We start from the raw sequence: 24,509 nt of genomic DNA on the forward strand, positions 1-24,509 counted from the left end.
ACTGGTCAGTACAACACAACCACCTCAGCCTAGCACATAACACACAGCTGTCTGTGCGGGTCGCTACAATATATACTTCTGTGTCTTGATTTTAAGAAAGGCTTTGATGTTTATGGTTCGGTACATTCGTGCCATGATTGTGCTTTTTTTTGTGAACGTGCTTTCGTTAAATCATCCCCTGTTTAGCGAAGTTGGCTGTCTGTTAGGAAGAAATAGTCTTCACACAGTTCGCAATGAGCCAGGCAGCCCAAACTGCTACATATACCCTGACTCTGTTGCACCGAACGCAAGAAAAGTGACACAATTTCCCTTGTTAAAAGAAATGCATGTTAGCAGGCAATATTAACTAAATATGTAGGTTTAAACATATATACTTGTGTATTGATTTTAAGAAAGGCGTTGACGTTTATGGTTAGGTACACATTGGTGCAACGACAGTGCTTTTTTTCTCGAATGCGCGAGTTAAATCACCCGTTTGGCGAAGTAGGCTGTGATTCAATGATAAATTAACAGGCACTGCATCGATTATATGCAACGCAGGACAAGCTAGATAAACTAGTAATATCATCAACCATGTGTAGTTAACTAGTGATTATGTTAAGATAGTTTTTTATAAGATAAGTTTAATGCTAGCTAGCACCTTACATTGGCTCCTTGCTGCACTCACATAACAGGTAGTCAGCCTGCCACGCAGTCTCCTCGTGGAGTGCAATGTAATCGGCCATGATCAGTGTCCAAAAATGCTGATTACCGATTGTTATGAAATCTTGAAATCGGCCCTAATTAATCGGCCATTCCGATTAATCGGTCGACCTCTGGAACATACTTTGGTGCGAAAAGTGCAAATCAATCCCAGAACAACAGCAAAGGACAAGATGCTGGAGGAAACGGGTACAGAAGTATCTATATCCACTGTAAAACGAGTCCTATATAGACATAACCTTATGAAAAACTGAGTTTAAATGTAGTTGGCTATGGTGTATGTAAACTTCCATATTCAACAGTATATTACGCTACATGTGAGAGGTTGGCAAGATGGCGCCGACAGAGAAGGTCGCCTCTCTTCGAGTCCTTAGGAAACTGCAGTATTTTTAGTTTTGTTATGTATTATTTCTTTCTTTGTTAGCCCAGAAAATATTAAGCATTTTTACATACAGCCAGAAAGAACTATTGGATATTAACATTACGATCAGGAATACGACTTTCCCGAAGCGGATCCTTCGTTCGGACCACCACCCAGGACATTGGATCTAATCCCAGAGGCCGACCCAAAACAACGTCGCTGCAGAAGAGGTAGACGGACTGACCTCCTGGTCAGACTTTCGGAGGCGTGCACACCACCCACCGCTTCCCAGTATATTTTACTCACTGATGTCCGGTCTCTAGACAATAAGGTGGATGAAATTAGGGCAAGGGTTGCCTTCCAGAGAGACATCAGAGATTGTAACATTCTCTGTTTTGTGGAACCATGGCTCTCTCGGGATATGTTGTCAGACTTGGTACAGCCACCGGGTTTCTTCATGCGTCGCACCGACAGAAAGAAACATTTCTCTGGGATGAAGGGCGGGGGTGTTCCAACCTCAACTCCATTTTGCTCCTACCGTCCTACAGGCAGAAACTGAAACAGGATGTACCCGTGACTAAAATCATTCAACGCTGGTCTGACCAATCGGAATCCACGCTTCAAGATTGTTTTGATCACGCGGACTGGGAAATGTTCTGGGAAGCCTCAGAGAATAACATCGATTTATACCTTGACTTGGTGAGTGAATTTATAAGGAAGTGCATTGGAGATGTTGTACCCACTGTGACTATTAAAACCTACCCAAACCAGAAACCTTGGATGGATGGCGGCATTTGCGCAAAACTGAAAGTACGATCCACCGCATTCAACCAGGATAAGATGACTAGGAATATGGCCGAATATAAACAGTGTAGTTATTCCCTCCGCAAGGCAATCAAACAAGCAAAATGTTGGTATAGGGAGAAAGTGGAGTCACAATTCAACAGCTCAGACACGAGACGTATGTGGCAGGGTCTACAGGCAGTTGTGAAAACCAGCCTCGTCACGGACACCGATGTCTTGCTTCCAGACAAACTAAACACCTTAGACCGCTTTGTGGATAATACAGTGCCACTGAAGCGGCCTGCTACCAAGGCCCCCCCCCCCTCTTCTTCTCTGTGGCCGACGCGAGTAAGACATTTAAACGTGTTAACCCTCGCAAGGCTGCTGACCCAGACGGCATCCCGAGCCACGTCCTCAGAGCATGTGCAGACCAGCTGCTTCAAGATGGCCACCATTGTTCCTGTACACAAGAGGGCAAAGATCACTGAACTAAATGACTATCGTCCTGTAGCATTCACTTCTGTCATCATGAGGTGCTTTGAGAAACTAGTCAAAGATCATATCACCTCCACCTTACCTGCCTCCCTAGACCCACTTCAGTTTGCATACTGCCCCAACAGGTCCACAGACGATGCAATTGCCATCATACTGCACACTGCCCTATCCCATCTGGACAAGATGAATACCTATGTAAGAATGCTGTTCATTGACTACAGCTCAGCATTCAACACCATGGTACCCTCAAAGCTCATAATCAAGCTGGAGGCCCTGAGTCTCAACCCCGCCCTGTGCAATTGGGTCCTGGACTCTCTGATGGGCCGCCCCCAGGTGGTGAAGGTAGGAAACATCTCCACTTCGCTGATCCTCAACATTGGGGCCCCACAAGGGTGCGTGCTCAGCCCCCTCCTGTACTCCCTCTTCACCCATGACTGCGTGGCCAATTCAATCATCAAGTTTGCAGACGACACAACGATAGTGGTTTTGATTACCAACAACGACAAGACAGCCAACAGGGAGGAGGTGAGGGCACTCGGAGTGTGGTGTCAGGAAAACAACCTCTCACTCAACGTCAACAAAACAAAGGAGATGATCATGGACTTCAGGAAACAGCGGAGGGTGCACCCCCCTATCCACATCGACGGGACAGTAGTGGAGAAGGTGGAACGTTTTTTTTTTTTTATAAAGTTCCTCGGCGTACACATCACGGACTAACTGAAATGGTCCACCCACACAGAAAGCATGGTGAAGAATGTGCAACTTCAACCTCAGGAGAATTGTCACCTAACTTCAACATTTGGCTTGTCACCTAAAACCCTCACAAGCTTTTACAGAGGCACAATTGAGAGCATCCTGTCGCGTTGTATCACCGCCTGGTACGGCAACTGCTCCGCCTTCTACCCGCAAGGCTCTCCAGAGGGTGGTGCGGTCTGCACAATGCATCCCCGGGGGCAAGCTACCTGCCCTCCAGGGCACCTACAGCACCCTATGTCACAGGAAGGCCAAAAAGATCATCAAGGACAACAGCCACCTGAGCCACTGCCTGTTCACCCCGCTACCATCCAGAAGACAATGTCAGTACAGGTGCATCAAAGCTGGGACCGAGAGACTGAAAAACCGCTTTTATCTCAAGGCCATCAGACTGTTAAACAGGCATCACTAACACAGAGAGGCAGGCTTCTACCTACATAGACTCGAATCATTGGCAACTTTAATAAATGGATCAATAGTCACTTTAAAAAATGCCACTTTAAACTTTAATAATTTTTACATATCTCACACTCATCTCATATGTATATACTGTATTTTATACCATCTATTGCACCTTGCCTGTGCCGCTTGGCTGTCGCTCATCCATATACACTGCTCAAAAAAATAAAGGGAACACTTAAACAACACAATGTAACTCCAAGTCAATCACACTTATGTGAAATCAAACTGTCCACATAGGAAGCAACACTGATTGACAATAAATTTCACATGCTGTTGTGCAAATGGAATAGACAACAGGTGGAAATTATAGGCAATTAGCAAGACACCCCCAATAAAGGAGTGGTTCTGCAGGTGGTGACCACAGACCACTTCTCAGTTCCTATGCTTCCTGGCTGATGTTTTGGTCACTTTTGAATGCTGGCGGTGCTTTCACTCTAGTGGTAGCATGAGACGGAGTCTACAACCCACACAAGTGGCTCAGGTACTGCAGCTCATCCAGGATGGCACATCAATGCGAGCTGTGGCAAGGTTTGCTGTGTCTGTCAGCGTAATGTCCAGAGCATGGAGGCGCTACCAGGAGACAGGCCAGTACATCAGGAGACGTGGAGGAGGCCGTAGGAGGGCAACAACCCAGCAGCAGGACGGCTACCTCCGCCTTTGTGCAAGGAGGAGCACTGCCAGAGCCCTGCAAAATGACCTCCAGCAGGCCACAAATGTGCATGTGTCTTCTCAAACGGTCAGAAACAGACTCCATGAGGATGGTATGAGGGCCCGACCTCCACAGGTGGGGGTTGTGCTTACAGCCCAACACCGTGCAGGACGTTTGGCATTTGCCAGAGAACACCAGATTGGCAAATTCGCCACTGGCGCCCTGTGCTCTTCACAGATGAAAGCAGGTTCACACTGAGCACATGTGACAGACGTGACCGAGTCTGGAGACGCCGTGGAGAATGTTCTGCTGCCTGCAACATCCTCCAGCATGACCGGTTTGGCGGTAGGTCAGTCATGGTGTGGGGTGGCATTTCACAGCCCTCCATGTGCTTGCCAGAGGTAGCCTGACTGCCATTAGGTACCGAGATGAGATCCTCAGACCCCTTGTGAGACCATATGCTGGTGCGGTTGGCCCTGGGTTCCTCCTAATGCAAGACAATGCTAGACCTAATGTGGCTGGCGTGTGTCAGCAGTTCCTGCAAGAGGAAGGCATTGATGCTATGGACTGACCCGCCCGTTCCCCAGACCTGAATCCAATTGAGCACATCTGGGACATCATGTCTCACTCCATCCACCAACGCCACATTGCACCACAGACTGTCCAGGAGTTGGCGGATGCTTTAGTCCAGGTCTGGGAGGAGATCCCTCAGGAGACCATCCGCCACCTCATCAGGAGCATGCCCAGGCATTGTAGGGAGGTCATACAGGCACGTGGAGGCCACACACACTACTGAGCCCCATTTTTGACTTGTTTTAAGGACATTACATCAAAGTTGGATCAGCCTGTAGTGTGGTTTTCCACTTTAATTTTGAGTGTGACTCCAAATCCAGACCTCCATGGGTTGATAAATTTGATTTCCATTGATCATTTTTGTGTGATTTTGTTGTCAGCACATTCAACTATGTAATGAAAAAAGTATTTAATAAGAATATTTCATTCATTCACATCTAGGATGTGTTATTTTAGTGTTCCCTTTATTTTTTTGAGCAGTGTATTTTGTGAAGTGCACTAGTCCCTCCTGCAGCAAAGCACCCCCACAACATGATGCTGCCACCCCCTTGCTTCACGGTTGGGATGGTGTTCTTTGGCTTGCAAGCCTCCCCCTTTTTCCTCCAAACATAACGATGGTCATTATGGCCAAACAGTTCTATTTTAGTTTCATCAGACCAAAGGACATTTCTCCAAGAAGTACAATCTTTGTCCCCATGTGCAGTTGCAAACCATAGTCGGGCTTTTTTTATGGCGGTTTTGGAGCAGTGGCTTCTTCCTTGCTGTGCGGCCTTTCAGATTATGTCGATATAGGACTCGTTTTTACTGTGGATATAGATACTTTTGTACCTGTTTCCTCAAGCATCTTCACAAGGTCCTTTGCTGTTGTTCTGGGATTGATTTGCACTTTTCGCACCAAAGAACATTCATCTCTTGGAGAACGCTTCTCCTTCCTGAGCGGTATGATGGCTGCATGGTCTTGGCTGATTTCTTTTGATTTTCTCATGATGTCAAGCAAAGAGGCACTGAGTTTGAAGGTAGGCCTTGAAATACATCCAGAGGTACACCACCATTTGACTCAAATGATGTCAATTAGCCTATCAGAAGCTTCTAAAGCCATGACATAATTTTCTGTAATTTTCCAAACTGTCAACTTAGTGTATGTAAACTTCTGACCCACTGGAATTGTGATACAGTGAATTATAAGTGAAATAATCTGTCTGTAAACAATTGTTGGAAAATGACTTGTCATGCACAAAGTAGATGTCCTGACTTGCCAAAACCATAGTTTGTGAATAAGTGGTTGAAAAATGAGTTTTAGTGACTCCAACCTAAGTGTATGTAAACGTCCGACTTCAACTGTATAAGTACAGGAAAAAACACATTTTTGACTACACTGGGTCTTTAAATGGAAATTAGTTCATTTTAAATGTATGGTTTCCACATGTTGCTATTCCAGTCTCAATAGTCTGTGACTTGTTTGCCACACTCTGCACATCTATCTATAAATGATCGATTCTTCCATGCTCTGAAGTGAAGTCTTCAGAGTTCCTTAACTTCATCCAGCAGCTAATTTTTTTACATATATTTTTTAGAGAGACAATACTTAACTGTAGCTTCCATTTTAAGAACAAAACTAAACTTAACAGCAATTGGAGTAGCATAAATGGTTTCTGTTCAAAACGTTTTGCAATAGAATCGTAGTAATGAAGACACCCCTGGTTTCACTTAACACTCATACGCACAGGAGTGTTTATGAACGGCAGTGCTTACAATGCCTTTGGAATAGTATTATTCCCCTATTCAGACCCCTTGACTTTCCACATTTTGTTACTTTACAGATTTAGTCTAAAATGGATTAAATACAAATGTTCAGCAATCTACACACAATACCCCATAATGACAAAGCGACTTAAGGTTTTTCATTTTTTTTGCAAATGTATTAAATAGAAAAAACAAAACCTTATGTAAATAAGTATTCAGACCCTTTGCTATGAAAATCGAAATTGAGCTCAGGTGCCTCATGTTTCCATTGATCATAGAGGTCTGAGACAGGATTGTGTCGAGGCACAGATCTGGGGAAGGGTACCAAAAAATGTCTGCTGCATTGAAGATCCCCAAGAACAGTGGCCTCCATCATTCTTAAATGGAAGAAGTTTGGAACCACCAAGACCCTAGAGCTGGCTACCTGGTCAAACTGAGCGATTGGGGGAGAAGGGCGTTGGTGGGGGAGGTGACCAAGAACCAGATGGCCACTCTGACAGAGCTTTGGAGTTCCTCTGTGGAGATGGGAGAACATTCCAGAAGGACAACCATCTCTGCAGCTCTCCAGTGGCCAGACGGAAGTTTCTCCACTAAAAGGCACACAACAGCCCGCTTGGAGTTTGCCAAAAGACACCTAAAAAGGCACATGGTGGCATTATGCTTTGGAAGTTTTTCAGCGGCAGGGACGTCTATCGAGGGAAAGATTTATGGAGCAAAGTTTTTATTTTATTTTTATTTTTTAAATGTAACCTTTTTATTTAACTAGGCAACGTTCAGTTAAGAACAAATTCAATTTTACAATGGCGGCCTACCGGGGAACAGTGCCTTGTTCAGGTGCAGAACGACAGATTTTTACCCTGTCAGCCCAAGGATTCGATCCAGCAACCTTTCGGTTACTGGCCCAATGCTCTAACCACTAGGCTACCTGCCGCCCCAGAGTAATCCTTGATGAAAACCAGCTCCAGAGCGCTCAGGACCTCCGACTAGGGCGAAGGTTCATTCTCCAACAGGACAACGATCCTTAGCTCTCAGACAAGACAATGCAGGAGTGGCTTTGGGACAAGTCTTTGAATGTCCTTGATTGGCCCAGCAAGAGCCCGGACTTGAACCCGATCTAACCTGACAGAGCTTGAGATGATCTGAAGAGAAGAATGGGAGAAACACCCCAAATACAGGTCTTCCAAGCTTGTAGCTTCATACCCAAGAAGACTCAAGGCTGTAATCGTTGCCAAAGGTGCTTCAACAAAGTACTGAGTAAAGGGTCTGAATACTTATGTAAATGTATTAAAAATACAAATATCACATTTGCAAAAATGTTGTCATTATGGGGTGTTGTGTGTTGATTGCTGAGGAAAAACAACAACAATTTAATACATTTTAGAATAAGGCTGTAAAAATCAAGTGGTCTGAATATTTTCCGAAGACACTCCATTAATATGTATTAACATTTGTGTAATAAACATTTAGAATTTCTTCACTACACGCACTGTCCTGTTTTTATTAAAACTTTTCTACACAGTGCAAACTCAGGTGGGTTAGGTAGGGATTTACACTCTGGTTCTGTGTGTGTGTTCACCACTGTACTGACCTCTGATTTTACTGCTTAACAGCTGGACCACACACACACACACACACACACACACCATGCTTGTGCATTCAGCCTTACTTACACACACACATAAGAGGTGTCACTCTTGCCTCACTCCACATGACCTGCCTGAGAAACACTTGGCTTCATTCATTCAAAACTATACTAAATAAAAATATAAACCAACATGTATAGTGTTGGTTTCATGTTTTGAAATAAAACATCCCAGAAATGTTCCATGTTCCATACAATAAGCTTCTCTCAAATTTTGTGCACAAATTTTTTCCTTTAACCAAGATAATACATCCACCTGACAGGTATGGCATATCAAGAGCTGAATAAACAGCATAATAATTACACAGGTGCACCTTGTGCTGGGGACATTAAAAGGCCACTCTAACATGTGCAGTTTTGTCACTCAACACAATGCCACAAGTGTCAAGGTGAGGGAGCGTGCAATTTGCAAGCTGACTGCAGGAATGTCCAACAGAGCTGTTGCCACATAATCGGATGTTCATTTCTCTACCATAAGCCGCCTCCAACATAATTTTAGAGAATTTGACAGTACATCCAACCGGCCTCAACCGCAGACCATGTGTAACCACGCCAGCCCATGACCTCCACATCTGTCTTCACCTGCGGGGTGGGGGGCAGGTATTTCTGTCTGTAATAAAGCCCTTTTGTGATAAACTCATTCCAATTGGCTGGGCCTGGCTCACAAGTGGATGGGCCTATGCCCTCCCAGGCCCAACCATGGCTGAGCCCTTGCCCGGTAATGTGAAATCCATAGATTCTACATTTTTGCATGTTGCGTTTTCTATTTTTGTTCAGTAAACAATCTGGAAGTGTCTAGGTTAAACAATGTCGGACTGTACCACGAGAGCAGGTCTTAGCTTACGCCTGAACCCCAAGAGATGCTGGTTAGTTTTACGACCTGGCTCATAGTTTGTAACAACTAGCATGTCATGCAAATCATTTAACAATGTAGTCTACTAGTTTGGAAAACCTTTCTGTTTTTCAGGGTCCCTCAGCTGTTGCACATTTTTGTGGCACACCTGATTCAACCATGAAAAGGCATTGATGATTAGTTGACTAGTTGAATCTGTTCTAGTGCTGGGACAGAACAGAAATGTTATGTCTGGGGTTTTCCCAGAAGAATGGATTTTGAAACAGTTTGGCTGTCTGCTTTGAGTATCACTGTACTCATCTAATGACCCACTTTGGTATGTTTCAGTGCTGGTTGTCATACTGAGCCACAGCTGTAGCCATGGATGCCAAAGCTAACGACAGCACCTTCCCCAGTTTTGGAGACTTGGATGAGTTCCTCACCAAGCATGACTCCAATTTTGTGTGGCTCCTTGTGGGTAAGTGTTGAGGGAATTTTCTAGACTTGGGGGTGGGGTTAGTACCTGAGTTAGTGGGAGTGCAGGCTGCATTGAATCACAGCCATTTCTCACATTTGATTTGATGAATGGGGAGCACTTAACTCTAAGTATACTGGTGTGAAGCCTCATTTAACACTATCATATCATAACAATGATTTGAGGCATAGCTATCTACAGTGCTTTCGGAAAGTATTCATACCCCCTGACCTTTTACACATTTTGTTACGTTACAGCCTTATTCTAAAATGGATTCAATTGTTTCCCCCCCTCATCAATCTGCACACATTACCCCATAATGACATAGCAAAAACAGGTTTTTAGACATTTCTGAAAATGTATAAAAAAAACTGATATCACATTTACATACAGTACCAGTCATTAAAGGGTTTTTCTTTATTTATACCCTTTACTCAGTGCTTTGTTGAAACACCTTTGGCATCGATTACAGCATTGAGGCTTCTTAAGTATGACGCTTCAAGCTTGTCACACCTGTATTTGAGCACACCTGAGTTTCTCCCATTCTTCTCTGCAGATCCTCTCAAGCTCTGTAAGGTTATTTGGGAGCGTTGCTGCACAGCTATTTTCAGGTCTCTCCAGAGATGTTCAATCGGGTTCAAGTCCGGGCTCTGGCTGGGCCACTCAAGGACATTCAGAGACTTGACCAGAAGCCACTCCTGCGTTGTCTTGGCTGTGTGCTTAGGGTCATTGTCCTGTTGGAAGATAAACCTTTTCCCCAGTCTGATGTCCTGGGTGCTCTGGAGCAGGTTTTCATCAAAGACCTCTCTGTATTTTGCGTTGTTAGTCTTTCCCTCGGTCCTGACTAGTCTCCCAGTACCTGCCACTGAAAAACATCCCCAAGCATGGTGCTGCCACCACCGTGCTTCACCATAGGGATGGTGCAGGTTTCCTACAGACGTGATGCATGGCATTCAGGCCAAAGAGTTCAGTCTTGGTTTCATCAGACCAGAGAATCTTGTTTTTCATAGTCTGAGAGTCCTTTACGTGCTTTTTGGCAAACTCCAAACGGACTGTCGTGCATTTTTACTGAAGAGTGGCTTCCGTCTTGCCTGATTGGTGGAGTGCTGCAAAGATGGTTGTCCTTGTGGAAGGTTGTCCCATCTCCACAGAGGGACTATAGAACTCTGTCAGAGTGAACATCAGCTTCTTTGTCAACTTCCTGACCAAGGCCCTTCCCCCACAATTGCTCAGTTTGGCCCGGGCGGCCAGTCTTGGTGGTTCCAAACTTCTTCCATTTAAGAATGATGAAGGCCACTGGTGTTCTTGGGGACATTCAATGCTGCAGAATTGTTTTGGTACCCTTCCCCAAATCTGTGCCTCGACACAATCCTGTCTCAGAGCTCTACCGACAATTCCTTCGAGCTCATGTGGGACCTTATATAGACAGTTGTATGCCCTTCCAAATCATGTCCAATCAATTGAATTTACCACTGGTGGACTCCAATCAAGTTGTAGAAACATTTCAAGGATGATCAATGGAAACAGGATGCACCTGAGCATAGCAAAGGGTCTGAATACTTATGTAAATACGTTACATTTTTTAAAATAAATGTGCAAAAAAAATATCTAAACCTGTTTTCGCTTTGTCATTGTGGGGTATTGTGTGTAGATTGAGGAAATGCTCTGTTTTCTCTTCCAGCCACCATTCTGTCCTGTGGATGGATCATCTACCTGACCTATTACAACTCCCGCAACATCGGCCTCATCTTAACCCTCATCATCAACAGACTCTGCAAGAATGGCTACATTCACATCGGTGAGTGCAAATAATGAAATTAAGCTGTTATGGTGAAAATTGCCTGAGATTTGCAGAAGCATACTTTTATCGGTCACATACACATGGTTAGCAGATGTTAATGCGAGTGTAGTGAAATGGTTGTGCTTCTAGTTCCGACCATGCAGTAATATCTAACAAGTAATCTAACAATTTCACAACTACCTTATACACACAAGTGTAAAGGAATTAATAAGGATATGTACATTTAAATATATGGATGAGCGATGACCGTACTACCCTCTGAAGAGCCTTGCGGTTGTGGGCGGAGCAGTTGCCATACCAGGCGGTGATACAGCCCGACGGGATGCTCTCGATTGTGCGTCTGTAAAAGCTTGTTAGTGTTTTTGGTGACAAGCCACATTTCTTCAGCCTCCTGAGGTTGAAGAGGCGCTGTTGCTCCTTCTTCACCACGCTGTCTGTGTGGGTGGACCATTTCAGTTTGTCCGTGATGTGTACGCCGAGGAACTTAAAACTTTCCACCTTCTCCACTACTGTCCCGTCAATGTGGATAGAGGGGTGCTCCCTCTGCTGTTTCCTGAAGTCCACAATCATCTCCTTTGTTTTGTTGACGTTGAGTGTGAGGTTATTTTCCTGACACCATACTCCGAGGGCCCTCACCTCCTCCCTGTAGGCCGTCTCGTCTTTGTTGGTAATCAAGCCTACCACTGTAGTGTCATCTGCAAACTTGATGATTGAGTTGGAGGCGTGCATGGCTACGCAGTCATGGGTGAACAGGGAGTACAGGAGAGGGCTGAGAACTCACTCTTGTGGGGCCCCAGTGTTGAGGATCAGCGGGGTGGAGATGTTGTTTACTACCCTCACCACCTGGGGGCGTCCCGTCAGAAAGTTCAGGACCCAGTTGCGCAGGGCGGGATCGAGACTAAACGTCGACCGATTATGATTTTTCAACGCCGATACCCGATGATTGGAGGACCAGAAAATGCAGATACCGATTAATCGGCCAATTTTTATATATATATTTGTAATAATGACAATTGCAACAATACTGAATTAACACTTATTTTAATTTAATATAATACGTCAATAAAATCAATTTAGTCTCAAATAAATAATGAAACGTGTTCAATTTGGTTTAAATAATGCAAAAACAAAGGGTTGGAGAAGAAAGTAAAAGTGCAATATGTCCCTAACGTTTAAGTTCCTTGCTCAGAACATATGAAAGCCGGTGGTTCCGGCTTCAATATTCCCAGGTAAGAAGTTTTAGGTTGTAGTTATTATAGGACTATTTCTCTCTATCGTTTGTATTTCATAAACCTTTTGACTATTGGATGTTCTAATAGGTACTTTAGTATTGCCAGCCTAATCTCAGGAGTTGATAGGCTTGAAGTCATAAACAGTGCAATGCTTGAAGCACAGCGAAGAGCTGCTTGCAAATTCACGAACGTGCTGTTTGAATTAATGCTTACGAGCCTGCTGCTGCCTACCACCGCTCAGTCAGACTGCTCTATCAAATCATATACTTAATTATAATATGATAACACACAGAAATATGAGCCTTAAGTCATTAATATGGTCAAATCCGTGAACTATCATTTCGAAAACGTTTATTATTTCGGTGAAATACGGAACCTTTCCATATTTTATCGAACTGGTGGCATCCATAAGTCTAAATATTGCTGTTACATTGCACAACCTTCACTGTTATGTCATAAATATGTACAATTCTGGCAAATTAATTACGGTCTTTGCTAGGAAGAAATGGTCTTCACACAGTTTGCAACGAGCCAGGCGGCCCAAACTGCTGCAATAACCCAGACTCTGCTTTCACAGAACGCAAGGGAAGTGACACAATTTCCCTAGTTAAAAGAAATTCATGTTAGCAGGCAATATTAACTAAATATGCAGGTTTAAAAATATATACTTGTGTATTGATTTTAAGAAAGGCATTGATGTTTATGGTTGGGTACACATTGGTGTGCAAAGACTGTGATTTTTTCAAGAATGCGCTTGTTAAATCACCCGTTCGGGAAGTAGGCTGTGATTCAATGATAAATTAACAGGCACCGCATCGATTATATGCAACGCAGGACAAGCTAGATAAACTATTAATATCGTCAACCATGTGTAGTTAACTAGTGATTTATGTTAAGATTGATTGTTTTTTATAAGATAAGTTTAATGCTAGCTAGCACCTTACCTTGGCTCCTTGCTGCACTCACATAACAGGTAGTCAGCCTGCCACGCAGTCTCCTCGTGGAGTGCAATGTAATCGGCCATAATCTGTGTCCAAAAACGCAGATTACCGATTGTTATGAAATCTTGAAATGGGCCCTGATTAATCGGTCGACCTCTAGTCGAGACCCAGGATCTTGAGCTTAATGACGATTTTGGAGGGTACTATGTTGTTAAATTCTGAGCTGTAGTCGATGAACAGCATTCTTACTTAGATATTCCTCTTGTCCAGATGGGTTAGGGCAGTGTGATTGCGATTGTGTTGTCTGTGGACCTATTGGGGGCGGTAAGCAAATTGGAGTGGGTCTAGGGTGTCAGGTAGGGTGGAGGTTATATGGTCCTTGACTAGTCTCTCAAAGCACTTCATGATGACGGAAGTGAGTGCTATGGGGCGATAGTCGTTTAGCTCAGTTACCTTAGCTTTCTTGGGAACAGGAACAATGGTGGCCCTCTTGAAGCATGTGGGAACAGCAGACTAGGATAGGGATTGATTGACTTGGCCCCTCAGTTGGCCTAATATATGGAATTCGGTGTGAATAATCTGTTAGCGTGTCTGAAACGCGTTGTTAATCTGATTTACTTGGCTGAGTTTTAGCATCACTGTCTGTCCTTTCTCTCCACAGGCTCCTTCTCTTTCTCGGTGCTGTCGGGGAAGGTCATGTTCAGGGATGTGTACTTCATCAACAAAGACATGTCCATCAGGTGCTTACTTTTACACTATTCTGTTATGTTTTCTGCTTTCTATATAATACATGCTTATATTCTAATACTATTTTATTATACTTAATGTATTTTGTGTTACAGAATACAAGATGGTTTCTTTATATTCCGTTGGTGGAAAATGTATAACCCTAAGCAGAAACAGCATGGTGAGTGGACTGTAGGAGAGACATAATGGTTTTGATTTGGATAACAAGTCTGTAGGTGTAGGAGTGGCGGGATGCCACAGGAAACTCAAATAGCTTGTACTCAGGAGTACTCTTCTCCATGATTCTTGACCATTCTTGACCAAAGTTACAGATGACCTTGTTCTTGTCTTCTCCAGACCCCAAAGCTGAGACCAGGCTCTACGTGACCGTAAATGGATTTGAGTTCCACGTTTACAACCGGACAGACCTCTATGCACGTCTAGAGGAGACCTTTGGGTTGGACCGCACCCTCATACCGCCCAAAAAAGACGAGGAAAGGGAAAGAGAGGAACAAGAAAAGATCCTGGACAGTGTTAACATCAAAGGAGAGACTCCAGACCCATCGTCATCTTGGAGATCCCTCATCCCCGTCATCAAAGTCAACATCAGCACTGTGAGTTGCCTTTAGCTTAGCTACATATGAGACATCACTCCCACACACAAGTCAATGTTTAGGTTCTATGAAAGTGCACATATGTATAATTCTCATCACCTCTGTGTATTTCTCCAGGGTCGCTTGGCATTCGGGAACCACCACCTCCCCCAGACGATATGTGTGAACTTTGAGGATGCCTTTCTGACTTACGCCACCAAGCCCCCGTCCAGCCACCTAGACCAGTACATGCACATTGTCAAGGGCTCTCTGGAGAATGTTCGTGTTATGCTAGTACCCAGCCCACGCTACCTGGGCATGCAAAACGATGAGTGAGTTGACCTTCGATCTAATCCTAAACAGTTAATCCCTGACCCCATTACACAAGCATGCAAAACGAGAAGTGTTTAACATCTTAGGAGCCACATTAATAGTGGTATAGCAGTATTCTGAGATTCTGTGTTCTCCTCTATAGGCCGCCCAGACTGATGGGAGAAGGGTTTGTGGTCATGCAGTCCAATGATGTGGACATCTACTATTACCAGGATGAACCAGGTACGACCATAGTATGTAGAACTCTGGTCATGATGAATCGTGTAAGATATGGGTGTATTGGCACTGTTTCTACATGGATTTGGGTTGGATGTGGTTTCATGAATGTTCTTGTGTTTTGGAATGACTATTTATGTTTGTGTGTGTGTGTGTGTTATCAGGCCTGGTCCCAGAGGAGCAGGAGAGTGGGGATCCAGAGCTATGTGGAGAAGGAACCAAACTGCAGGATCTGCCTCCCTGCTGGGGTCTGGACATAGTCTGTGGGAAAGGAACTGACTTCAACTACGGGCCCTGGGCGGACAGGCAGAGGTACACGTACACACATACGCACACTCAGCATTCTCTCCTGTGTGCAGAGACCATAAAAATAGAATGACTAAGGGTTATATTTCTGTATGCAGGGATTGCCTGTGGAAGTTCTTCCTACCAGCAGACTACCAGTCCATGGGTGTTACGGAGGTGGCTCAGCCCGGCAAACCCAGACAGATTCTGGCCTTTGAACTCCGCATGAACATTATCGCAGACGCCACCATAGACCTGCTCTTCACCAAAAACAGGGTACCAGGAGAGCAGGCTTCTCACTCTCTGTTTCTCTCCTCTTCTATTCTTTCTCTTTTTTATTAGTATTAGATAATGACAGATCTAAATGGCTCTAAACTGTTATAGTCCATTTCACAATGGGATTATGTGTTTCTCTAAATATGTGATCTAATGATTTTCCTGCTCTTAGGAAACCAATGCCATGCATGTGAATGTCGGAGCAGGCTCTTATCTGGAAGTGAACATCCCTATGACTGTGGGGGAGACTGGTGAGTGGACAGTGAGAAAGAACTGAGGTTAGAAGAAATGCCAGTGCGATGCTGGTGCGATGCCATAAAATCATGCATTAATCATGACAATATTACCATCACCGAACTTCAGTAGTGAGCATTTGTTTGATCCTCTCTCCCCAGGCTACTCTCCCACCATCAAAGGCCAGTTGCTCCATGTAGACACCACCACCAGCATGCAGTACAGGACTCTGCTGGAGGCTGAGATGCTGGCTGTAAGTACAGCACAGTAGGAATCTGCAGGGGTCCTATTTAGCCACAAGCCATATCCAGAGTTTCCATTACACATTTTTTTAATGAGTGATTGAATCAAAACAACTGTGTACAAATGAATTACCAAGCCCTTGATGAGTTAAATCAGGTGTGTTAGTGTACCTCCTTGTGAACATGAAAGCGTGTTGACATGATTGTTGCCTCTGACACTTCTCCCCTTAGTTCCATGTGATTGCCAGCTATCCCAGTGTGTGGAACATGCCCCAGTCCTGGAACTGTGAGATAGAGGTGTACAAGGCCACCTATCACTTTATTTATGCCCAGAAAAACTTCTTCACTGGTAAGACCTTCTCTCAATCTGTTTATAGGGCGATTCCACACCAGCTTAGTCTGAAAATATTTGTGGTATATGAGATTTTTCTGGCAATTCTCACATAGTTACTTCTTTGTGAACAAGGATTTTTGACATGCTTTTTACATTTGTATCACTAAGTGGCCATTTTATACTATTTTTTAGAGCTATACATTCCTCCTGTAAGATCCTATGATCTGTGAACCGTACAGGATACAGCACTTGGTGTTATTGTTCTCTCAAATATGGAGTATGTCTAGATTCTGAAATAAAAATTCAGACTTTAATTTATTCAATATTTAAAATATCAATCTCTCAAAATGGCCCTTTTTGGATTTAGCTTATCTTTAGACATAATGTTTGTAACAATATACTCTTCAAACACGTAACATTTCCAGAGTGGACTTTTAAAGGCAAATTTCACCGGTGCTTAATTTCACTATATACAGTGCCTACAGAAGGTAATTATTCCTTCTTTTTTTTTAACTAGGTAAGTTAGTTAAGAACAAATTCTTATTTACATTGTCGGTCTAGGAACAGTGGGTTAACTGCCTTGTTCAGGGGTAGAATGACAGATTTTTACCTTAACAGCTCAGGAATTCGATCTAGCAACCTTTTGGTTACTGGCCCAACATTCTAACCACTAGGCTGTCTGCCGCCCCACTAGGCTACCTATAGGTATTCAGACCCCTTGACTTTTTCCACATGTTGTTACGTTACAGCCTTATTCTAAAATGTATTAAATAAAACATTTTCCTCAGCAATCTACACACACTACCCCATAATGACAAAGCGAAAACTGTTTTTTGGAAATGTTTAGATGTAAATAAGTTCTGTTTTTTGTTTTAATACATAAGTATTCAGATTCTTTGCTATGAGACTTGAAATTGAGCTCAGGTGCATCCTAATTCCATTGATCTTCCTTGAGATGTTTCTACAACTTGCTTGGAGTCCACCTGTGGTAAATTAAATTGATTGGACATGATTTGGAAGGGCACACACCTGTCAGTAAAAGGCACATGACAGCCCTCTTGGAGTTTGCCAAAAGGCACCTTAAGACTATGAGAAACAAGATTCTCTGGTCTGATGAAACCAATATTGAACTCTTTGGCCTGAATGCCAAGCATCACGTCTGGAGGAAACCAGGCACCATCCCTACGGTGAAGTATGGGTGGCAGCATCATGCTGTGGGGATGTTTTTCAGCGGCAGGGACTGGGAGACGAGTCAGGATCGAGGTTAAGATGACCGGAGCACAAAATACAAAGAGATCCTTCATGAAAACCTGCTCCAGAGACCTTAGACTTAGACGACCCTAAGCTCTCAGCCAAGACCACACAGGAGTTGCTTTGGGACAAGTCTCTGAATGTACTTGAGTGACCCAGCAAGAGCCCGGACTTGAACCCGATCGAACATCTCTGGAGAGACCTGAAACGTTTCCCATCCAACCTGACAGAGCTTCAGGATCTGAAGAGAAGAATGGGAGAAACACCCCAAATACAGGTGTACCAAGCTTGTGGCGTCATACTCAAGAAGACTCAATGCTGTAATCGCTGCCAGAGGTGCTTCAACAAAGTACTGAGTGAAGTGTCTGAATACTTATGGAAATGTGATATTTATACATTTGCAAAAAGTTCTAAAAACCTGTTTGTGCTTTGACATTATGGGGTATTGTGTGTAGATTAATGAGATTTATTTTTAAAAAAAATCAATTTTAGAATAAGGCTGCTGCGTAATAAAATGTGGAATAAGTCAAGTGGTCTGAATACTTTCCGAAGGCACTAGCTCCATTAATATTTATTCATAATAAACATTTATTTCCTCACTACACGCAAATACAAGCGTTTCTGCATCTCATGGGTAGAAACGGGCCAGCTACATTGCCTGGTTGTAAGCAAACCACAATGTCCAGAATTCCTGGGGATTTCAGAATGTCCAGGACCGCCCGTGGAGGTGTGAGAAATATAAAAATGTCTGTTTTGTAGCCAGCACTTTCAGCCAGAGGATTTCTGACGGATCTGAAGTCTCAACTGATGGGGTTGCCATGTCGTCGAATGTTGAAAAGTGATGCTATTCTATCGATTTTCCCCTTCACTTCAAAGAGGGAGCTAACTGATCAGCCCAACATCACCCGTGAAAAGAAGTCAAGCTGAGGTAACACAGCTAATGTTACCAAGCTAACTGGTTAGCAAACAAATTTGTTTATCTAAACCAACATCTAGCTAGCTTTCATAATACACTGGCCAAACATTCCAAAGCATATCAATGTAATTAGGCAGCTGCTATCTGGCAATGTGATTTAACGTTGTAAGCTAATGTCAGCTTCCTTAGGTTAAGTAAGTGAACCATTAGCTAGATAAAGAACTTCCGCAGAGCCTGAATTGACTGTGTTCTATTTAGAGTCCGATCCCATCAACATCTGCAAAGATATCAGCACCAGGAGCTAGTGTAAGTCTCCTCAAATTTAACTTAAATCTTTCCATGACTCCATGATGAGCAAATAAATATACTGGAGCTAGGCATAAACTTGGTCCATGTCTTGTTGTCATAGTTGGTGTGTTTACAATGAGGCTACAACTTCTACTGTAGTTCTCTGTATTATTGTTCATGCAGGACTTGACTGACTGGTTGACTGACTGGTGTCTGTTGGGGGTGGGTGTGTAAAGGTTAGTGTGCATGATCTATTGACGTGAGGGGGGTGGGTGGATGTAGTTCGTTGCTTTGCGTGTGTATTGATGGGGGAAAAGTAGTAAAATGTTGGTTAATCACTGACTACTGAGTGTCCTACCCACTAACCCTGCTACTGATGACAACATTGACACCAGCTTTAGTAGTACAGAACCTGTAGACCCATTTAGATTAAAGCTTTCGGCCTGGAATAAACTCAAGATCAACATCATCTTACTTTGAAACCAGCCAGGACAGGCAAAGGTATTTATAAAAGCACAATACCCTCTTGAGAAAACAAAATCACCAATACACTAAACTGTCAACAAAATAAGTGCTTCTCAAACATTTCTTATCCTTGCAGTCAGTTCTGTGGCAGGCAGGAGAGGGGCTGTTGGTATACTCTTCTAGCTTGTCTACTCAACAGCACAACTGTAGTTGCTTATACACAGCTAGACTGCCTACAAGTCAAGCAAAACGCATACCAGTCTACTGTGCCCTTATTTGTTTACAGACGAACATGGTCTATTGTATGGTTACACATCCTCATGATCAGTCTTCATGTCTTTCCAGGAGACTTGCAGTACACACAAATCTTCTAAAAGAGGTCGAAGCAGTGTGCGGTGAAGAAAGTGTACGAGAGGCTTGTCCACCTGGTTGTGGAGTGCAGAAAGGACCAGACGGTTCTCTACAAGGAGCCAGAGTCAAAGCCCCCCCAAACCCAACATACTCAAAGCTTACTAAAAACAGCTGCCATTACCCAACACGAGGTTAACCATCTGAAGAAGATTCTGGAACTTGCCTGGAACATTCAACCAACATTGTGGTGTATATATTGCTAGCTGTTGTCAGTGGTGATTTTAGCATGTTAAATCTTGGTGGGGCAAACAATTTTTTTTTTTATGCATGCCAGCAAAGCCACAACACAACGTCAAACAATAAATTAATTGCACTAGAGAGGACTAAGACTGAATCCTACTACACCGGCTCTGACGCTTGTCGGATGTGGCAGGGCTAGCAAACTATTACGGGCTACAAAGGGAAACCCAGCTGCGAGCTGCCCAGTGACACGAGCCTACCAGCCTACTAATACTTTTTTATGCTCGCTTCAAGGCAAGCAACACTGAAGCATGCATGAGAGCACCAGCTGTTCTGGATGACTGTGTGATCATGCTCTCAGTAGCCGATGTGAGCAAGACCTTTAAACAAGTCAACATTCACAAAGCCGTGGGGCCAGACGGATTACCAGGACGTGTACTCAAAGCATGTGCGGACCAACTGGCAAGTGTCTTCACTGTAATAGCTGCATGTTTCAAACAGACCACCATAGTCCCTGTGCCCAAGGAAGCGAAGGTAACATCCCTAAATGATTACCTCCTTGAAGCACTCACGTCGGTAGCCATGAAGTGCTTTGAAAGGCTGGTCATGGCTAACATCAACATGGCTCACATCAACACCATCATCACGGAAACCCTAGACCCATTCCAATTCGCATACTGCCCCAACAGATGACGTAATCTCAAATCGCCCTCATTGCCCTTTCCCACCTGGAAAAAGGAACAACTATGTGAGAATGCTGTTCATTGACTACAGCTCAGCGTTCAACACCATAGTGCCCAAAAATCTCATCACTAAGATAAGGACCCTGGGACTTAAACACCTCCCTCTGTAGCTGGATCCTTGACTTCCTGACAGGCCGCCCCCCAGGTGGTAGGGTGGGCAAATACACATCTGCCACGCTGATCCTCAACACTGGGGCCCCTCTAGGGTGAGTGCTTAGTCTCCTCCTGTACTCCCTGTTCATCCACGACTGCGTGGCCAAACATGACTCCAACACCACCATTAAGTTTGCTGACGACCCAACAGTGGTAGGCCTGTTCAGACAACGATGAGACAGCCTATTTGGAGGAGGTCAGAGACCTTGCTGTGTGGTGCCAGGACAACAACCCCTCCCTCAATGTGAGAAAGACAACGTTTTTTATCATGGACTAAAGGAAAAGGAGGGCCGAACAGGCCCCCATTAACATCGACAGGGCTGTAGTGGAGAGGGTCGAGAGTTTCAAGTTCCTTGGTGTCCACAAACAATCATGGTCCAGACACAAAAAGACAGTTGTGAATAGGGCACAACAACACATTTTCGCCCTCAGGAGACTGAAAAGAATTGGCATGGGTCTCCAGATTTTCAAAAGTTTCTACAGCTGCACCATCGAGAACATCTTGATCGGTTGCATCACTGCCTGGTATGGCAACTGCTCGGCATCTGACCGTAAGGCGCAACAGAGGATAGTGCGTAAAGGCCAGTACATCAGTGGGGCCAAGCTTCCTGCCATCCAGGAGCTAAATAATAGGCGGTCTCAGAGGAAGACCCAAAAAATTGTTAAAGACTCCAGTCACCCAAATCATAGACTATTCAATCAAATGTATTTATATAGCCCTTCGTACATCAGCTGATATCTCAAAGTGCTGTACAGAAACCCAGCCTAAAACCACAAACAGCAAGCAATGCAGGTGTAGAAGCACGGTGACTAGGAAAAACTCCCTAGAAAGGCCAAAACCTAGGAAGAAACCTAGAGAGGAACCAGGCTATGTGGGGTGGCCAGTCCTCTTCTGGCTGTGCCGGGTGGAGATTATAACAGAACATGGCCAAGATGTTCAAATGTTCATAAATGACCAGCATGGCCCAATAATAATAAGGCAGAACAGTTGAAACTGGAGCAGCAGCACGGCCAGGTGGACTGGGGACAGCAAGGAGTCATCATGTCAGGTAGTCCTGAGGCATGGTCCTAGGGCTCAGGTCCTCTGAGAGAGAGAAAGAAAGAGAGAATTAGAGAGAGCACACTTAAATTCACACAGGACACCGAATAGGACAGGAGAAGTACTCCAGATATAACAAACTGACCCTAGCCCCCCGACACACAAACTACTGCAGCATAAATACTGGAGGCTGAGACAGGAGGGGTCAGGAGACACTGTGGCCCCATCCGAGGACACCCCCGGACAGGGCCAAACAGGAAGGATATAACCCCACCCACTTTGCCAAAGCACAGCCCCCACACCACTAGAGGGATATCTTCAACCACCAACTTACCATCCTGAGACAAGGCCGAGTATAGCCCACAAAGATCTCCGCCACGGCACAACCCAAGGGGGGGGGGGGGGGGCAACCCAGACAGGAAGATCACATCAGTGATTAGGCCTATGTGGTCTAAAAAGGAAGGAAAATACAATCATGAGGATTCACTTACATACACAATATACTGACACATTGACAGTGCAATTGACATTGCGCAAACAAATTAATCCTTTACAATGACTGCCTAGGAACAGTGGGTTAACTGCCTTGTTCAGAGGCAGAACGACAGATTTTTACCTTGTCAGCTCGGGGATTCAATCTTGCAACCTTTCGGTTACTAGTCCAACGCTCTAACCACTAGGCTACCTGCCGCCCCGGTGGTTCCCACCGTGAAGCATGGAGGAGGAGGTGTGATGGTATGGGGCTGCTTTTCTGGTGACACTGTCAGTGATTTATTTAGTATTCAAGGCACACTTGACCACCATGGCTGCCAGAGCATTCTCCAGCGATATGCTATCCAATCTGGTTTGCGCTTAGTGGGACAATAATTTGTTTTTCATATGCGGGAACACCTTTAAGACTGTTGGAAAGCTTTCCAGGTGAAGCTGGTTGAGAGAATGCCAATAGTGTGCAAAGCTGTCATCAAGGCAAAGGGTGGCTACTTTGAAGAATAAAACATGTAACACTTTTTTGGGCTACTAAATGATTCCATGTGTTATTTCATAGTTTGTCTTCACTATTATTCTACAATGTAGAAAATAGTAAAAATCAAAACCTTTTTTGAGTAGGTGTGTCCCCAAACTTTTCACTGGTAGTGTGTGTGTATACACCGTTCCAGTATTCGGGGCAGAGCTCCACCTGGTTAGAAAAAAAATATTTATAATTTCTTTGCTCAACAGGTGGAGCTCTGCCCTGAATGATGGGTCACCACTGGCTTTTGAACATATGTATATAATGGTGTTATTAAAAAAACAATCAAGTGCTGACTTCGACGACTTTATCAATTCATTGTGATATTCATGAATTGTAATTTGGATAAACTAGCTTCAGTCTTACACCAACTCCCTGCATCATTTGTTTTAGCGGTATCGTTTAAACAAATGTTGGCAAGTATACGTGTTTTAACAAAATGGTAGATTAGGGTTGATGGGAGTAAAATACATTTTGTCTGTAAAATGTATGTAGTATGTATAAGATGGAAGTAGAAGCCCAAGTGTTGTTGTCCATTAGTTTTATCCAATTAAGGGAGGGGTGGTAGGGCTAGGGGAACATAAAAGGAAAATATACAAAACAAATAGTGTGTGTGTGTATAGTGCCTTTGGAATGTATTCAAACCTATTGACTTTTTCCACATTTTGTTACGTTACAGCCTTATTTAAACATTCTTAAATTATATTTTTTCCTCAATCTACACACAATACCCCATAATGACAAAGTGAAAACAGGTTGTTTGAAATTGTTGAAAATGTAAAAAAAAATAACATACCTTAATTACATAAATATTCAGACCTTTTGCTATGAGATTGGAAATTGAGCTCAGGTGCATCCTGTTTCCATTGATCATCCTTTATGTTTCTACAACTTCATTAACCTGTGGTTAATTCAATTGATTGGACATGATTTGGAAAGACACACCTGTCTATATAAGGTCCCACAGTTGACAGTGCATGTCAGCAACAACATGTATTCAGCATTGAAGGTCCCCAAGAAGTGGCAGAACACTGGCTTCCATTATTCTTAAATGGAAGATGTTTGGAACCACCAAAACTTTTCCAAGAGCTGGCCACCTGGCAAAACTGAGCAATCGGGGGAGAAAGGCCTTGGTCAGGGAGGTGACCAAGAACTAGATGCTCACTCTGACAGAGCTTCAGAGTTCTTCTGTGGAGATGGGAGAACATTCCAGAAGGACAACCATCTCTGCAGCACTCTAAAAATCAGGCCTTTATGGTACAGTGGCCAGACGGAAGGCACTCCTCAGTAAAGGCACATGACAGCCCGCTTGGCGTTTTCCAAAAGGCACCTAAAGACTCAGACCATGAGAAACAAGATTCTCTGGTCTGA

At 43.9% G+C, this 24,509-nt stretch overlaps 1 protein-coding gene across 1 annotated transcript in view; it reads left to right on the top strand.

Annotated features, from left to right (window-relative positions):
* The window catches only part of LOC115146126 (bridge-like lipid transfer protein family member 1), a 129,583-nt gene that overhangs the window by 9,076 nt on the left and 95,998 nt on the right, over window positions 1-24,509 (top strand). Inside the window, 12 exon segments of the mRNA XM_065004191.1 lie at window positions 9,344-9,473; window positions 11,152-11,268; window positions 14,106-14,184; window positions 14,287-14,351; window positions 14,528-14,784; window positions 14,902-15,095; window positions 15,239-15,318; window positions 15,477-15,624; window positions 15,717-15,873; window positions 16,046-16,124; window positions 16,269-16,360; window positions 16,581-16,698. Coding sequence (XP_064860263.1) covers window positions 9,377-9,473; window positions 11,152-11,268; window positions 14,106-14,184; window positions 14,287-14,351; window positions 14,528-14,784; window positions 14,902-15,095; window positions 15,239-15,318; window positions 15,477-15,624; window positions 15,717-15,873; window positions 16,046-16,124; window positions 16,269-16,360; window positions 16,581-16,698 — 1,483 coding nt within the window. The 5' untranslated portion in view covers window positions 9,344-9,376.

The sequence above is a fragment of the Oncorhynchus nerka genome, linkage group LG18, assembly GCF_034236695.1.
Source record: "Oncorhynchus nerka isolate Pitt River linkage group LG18, Oner_Uvic_2.0, whole genome shotgun sequence".
Classification (NCBI taxonomy): domain Eukaryota; kingdom Metazoa; phylum Chordata; class Actinopteri; order Salmoniformes; family Salmonidae; genus Oncorhynchus; species Oncorhynchus nerka.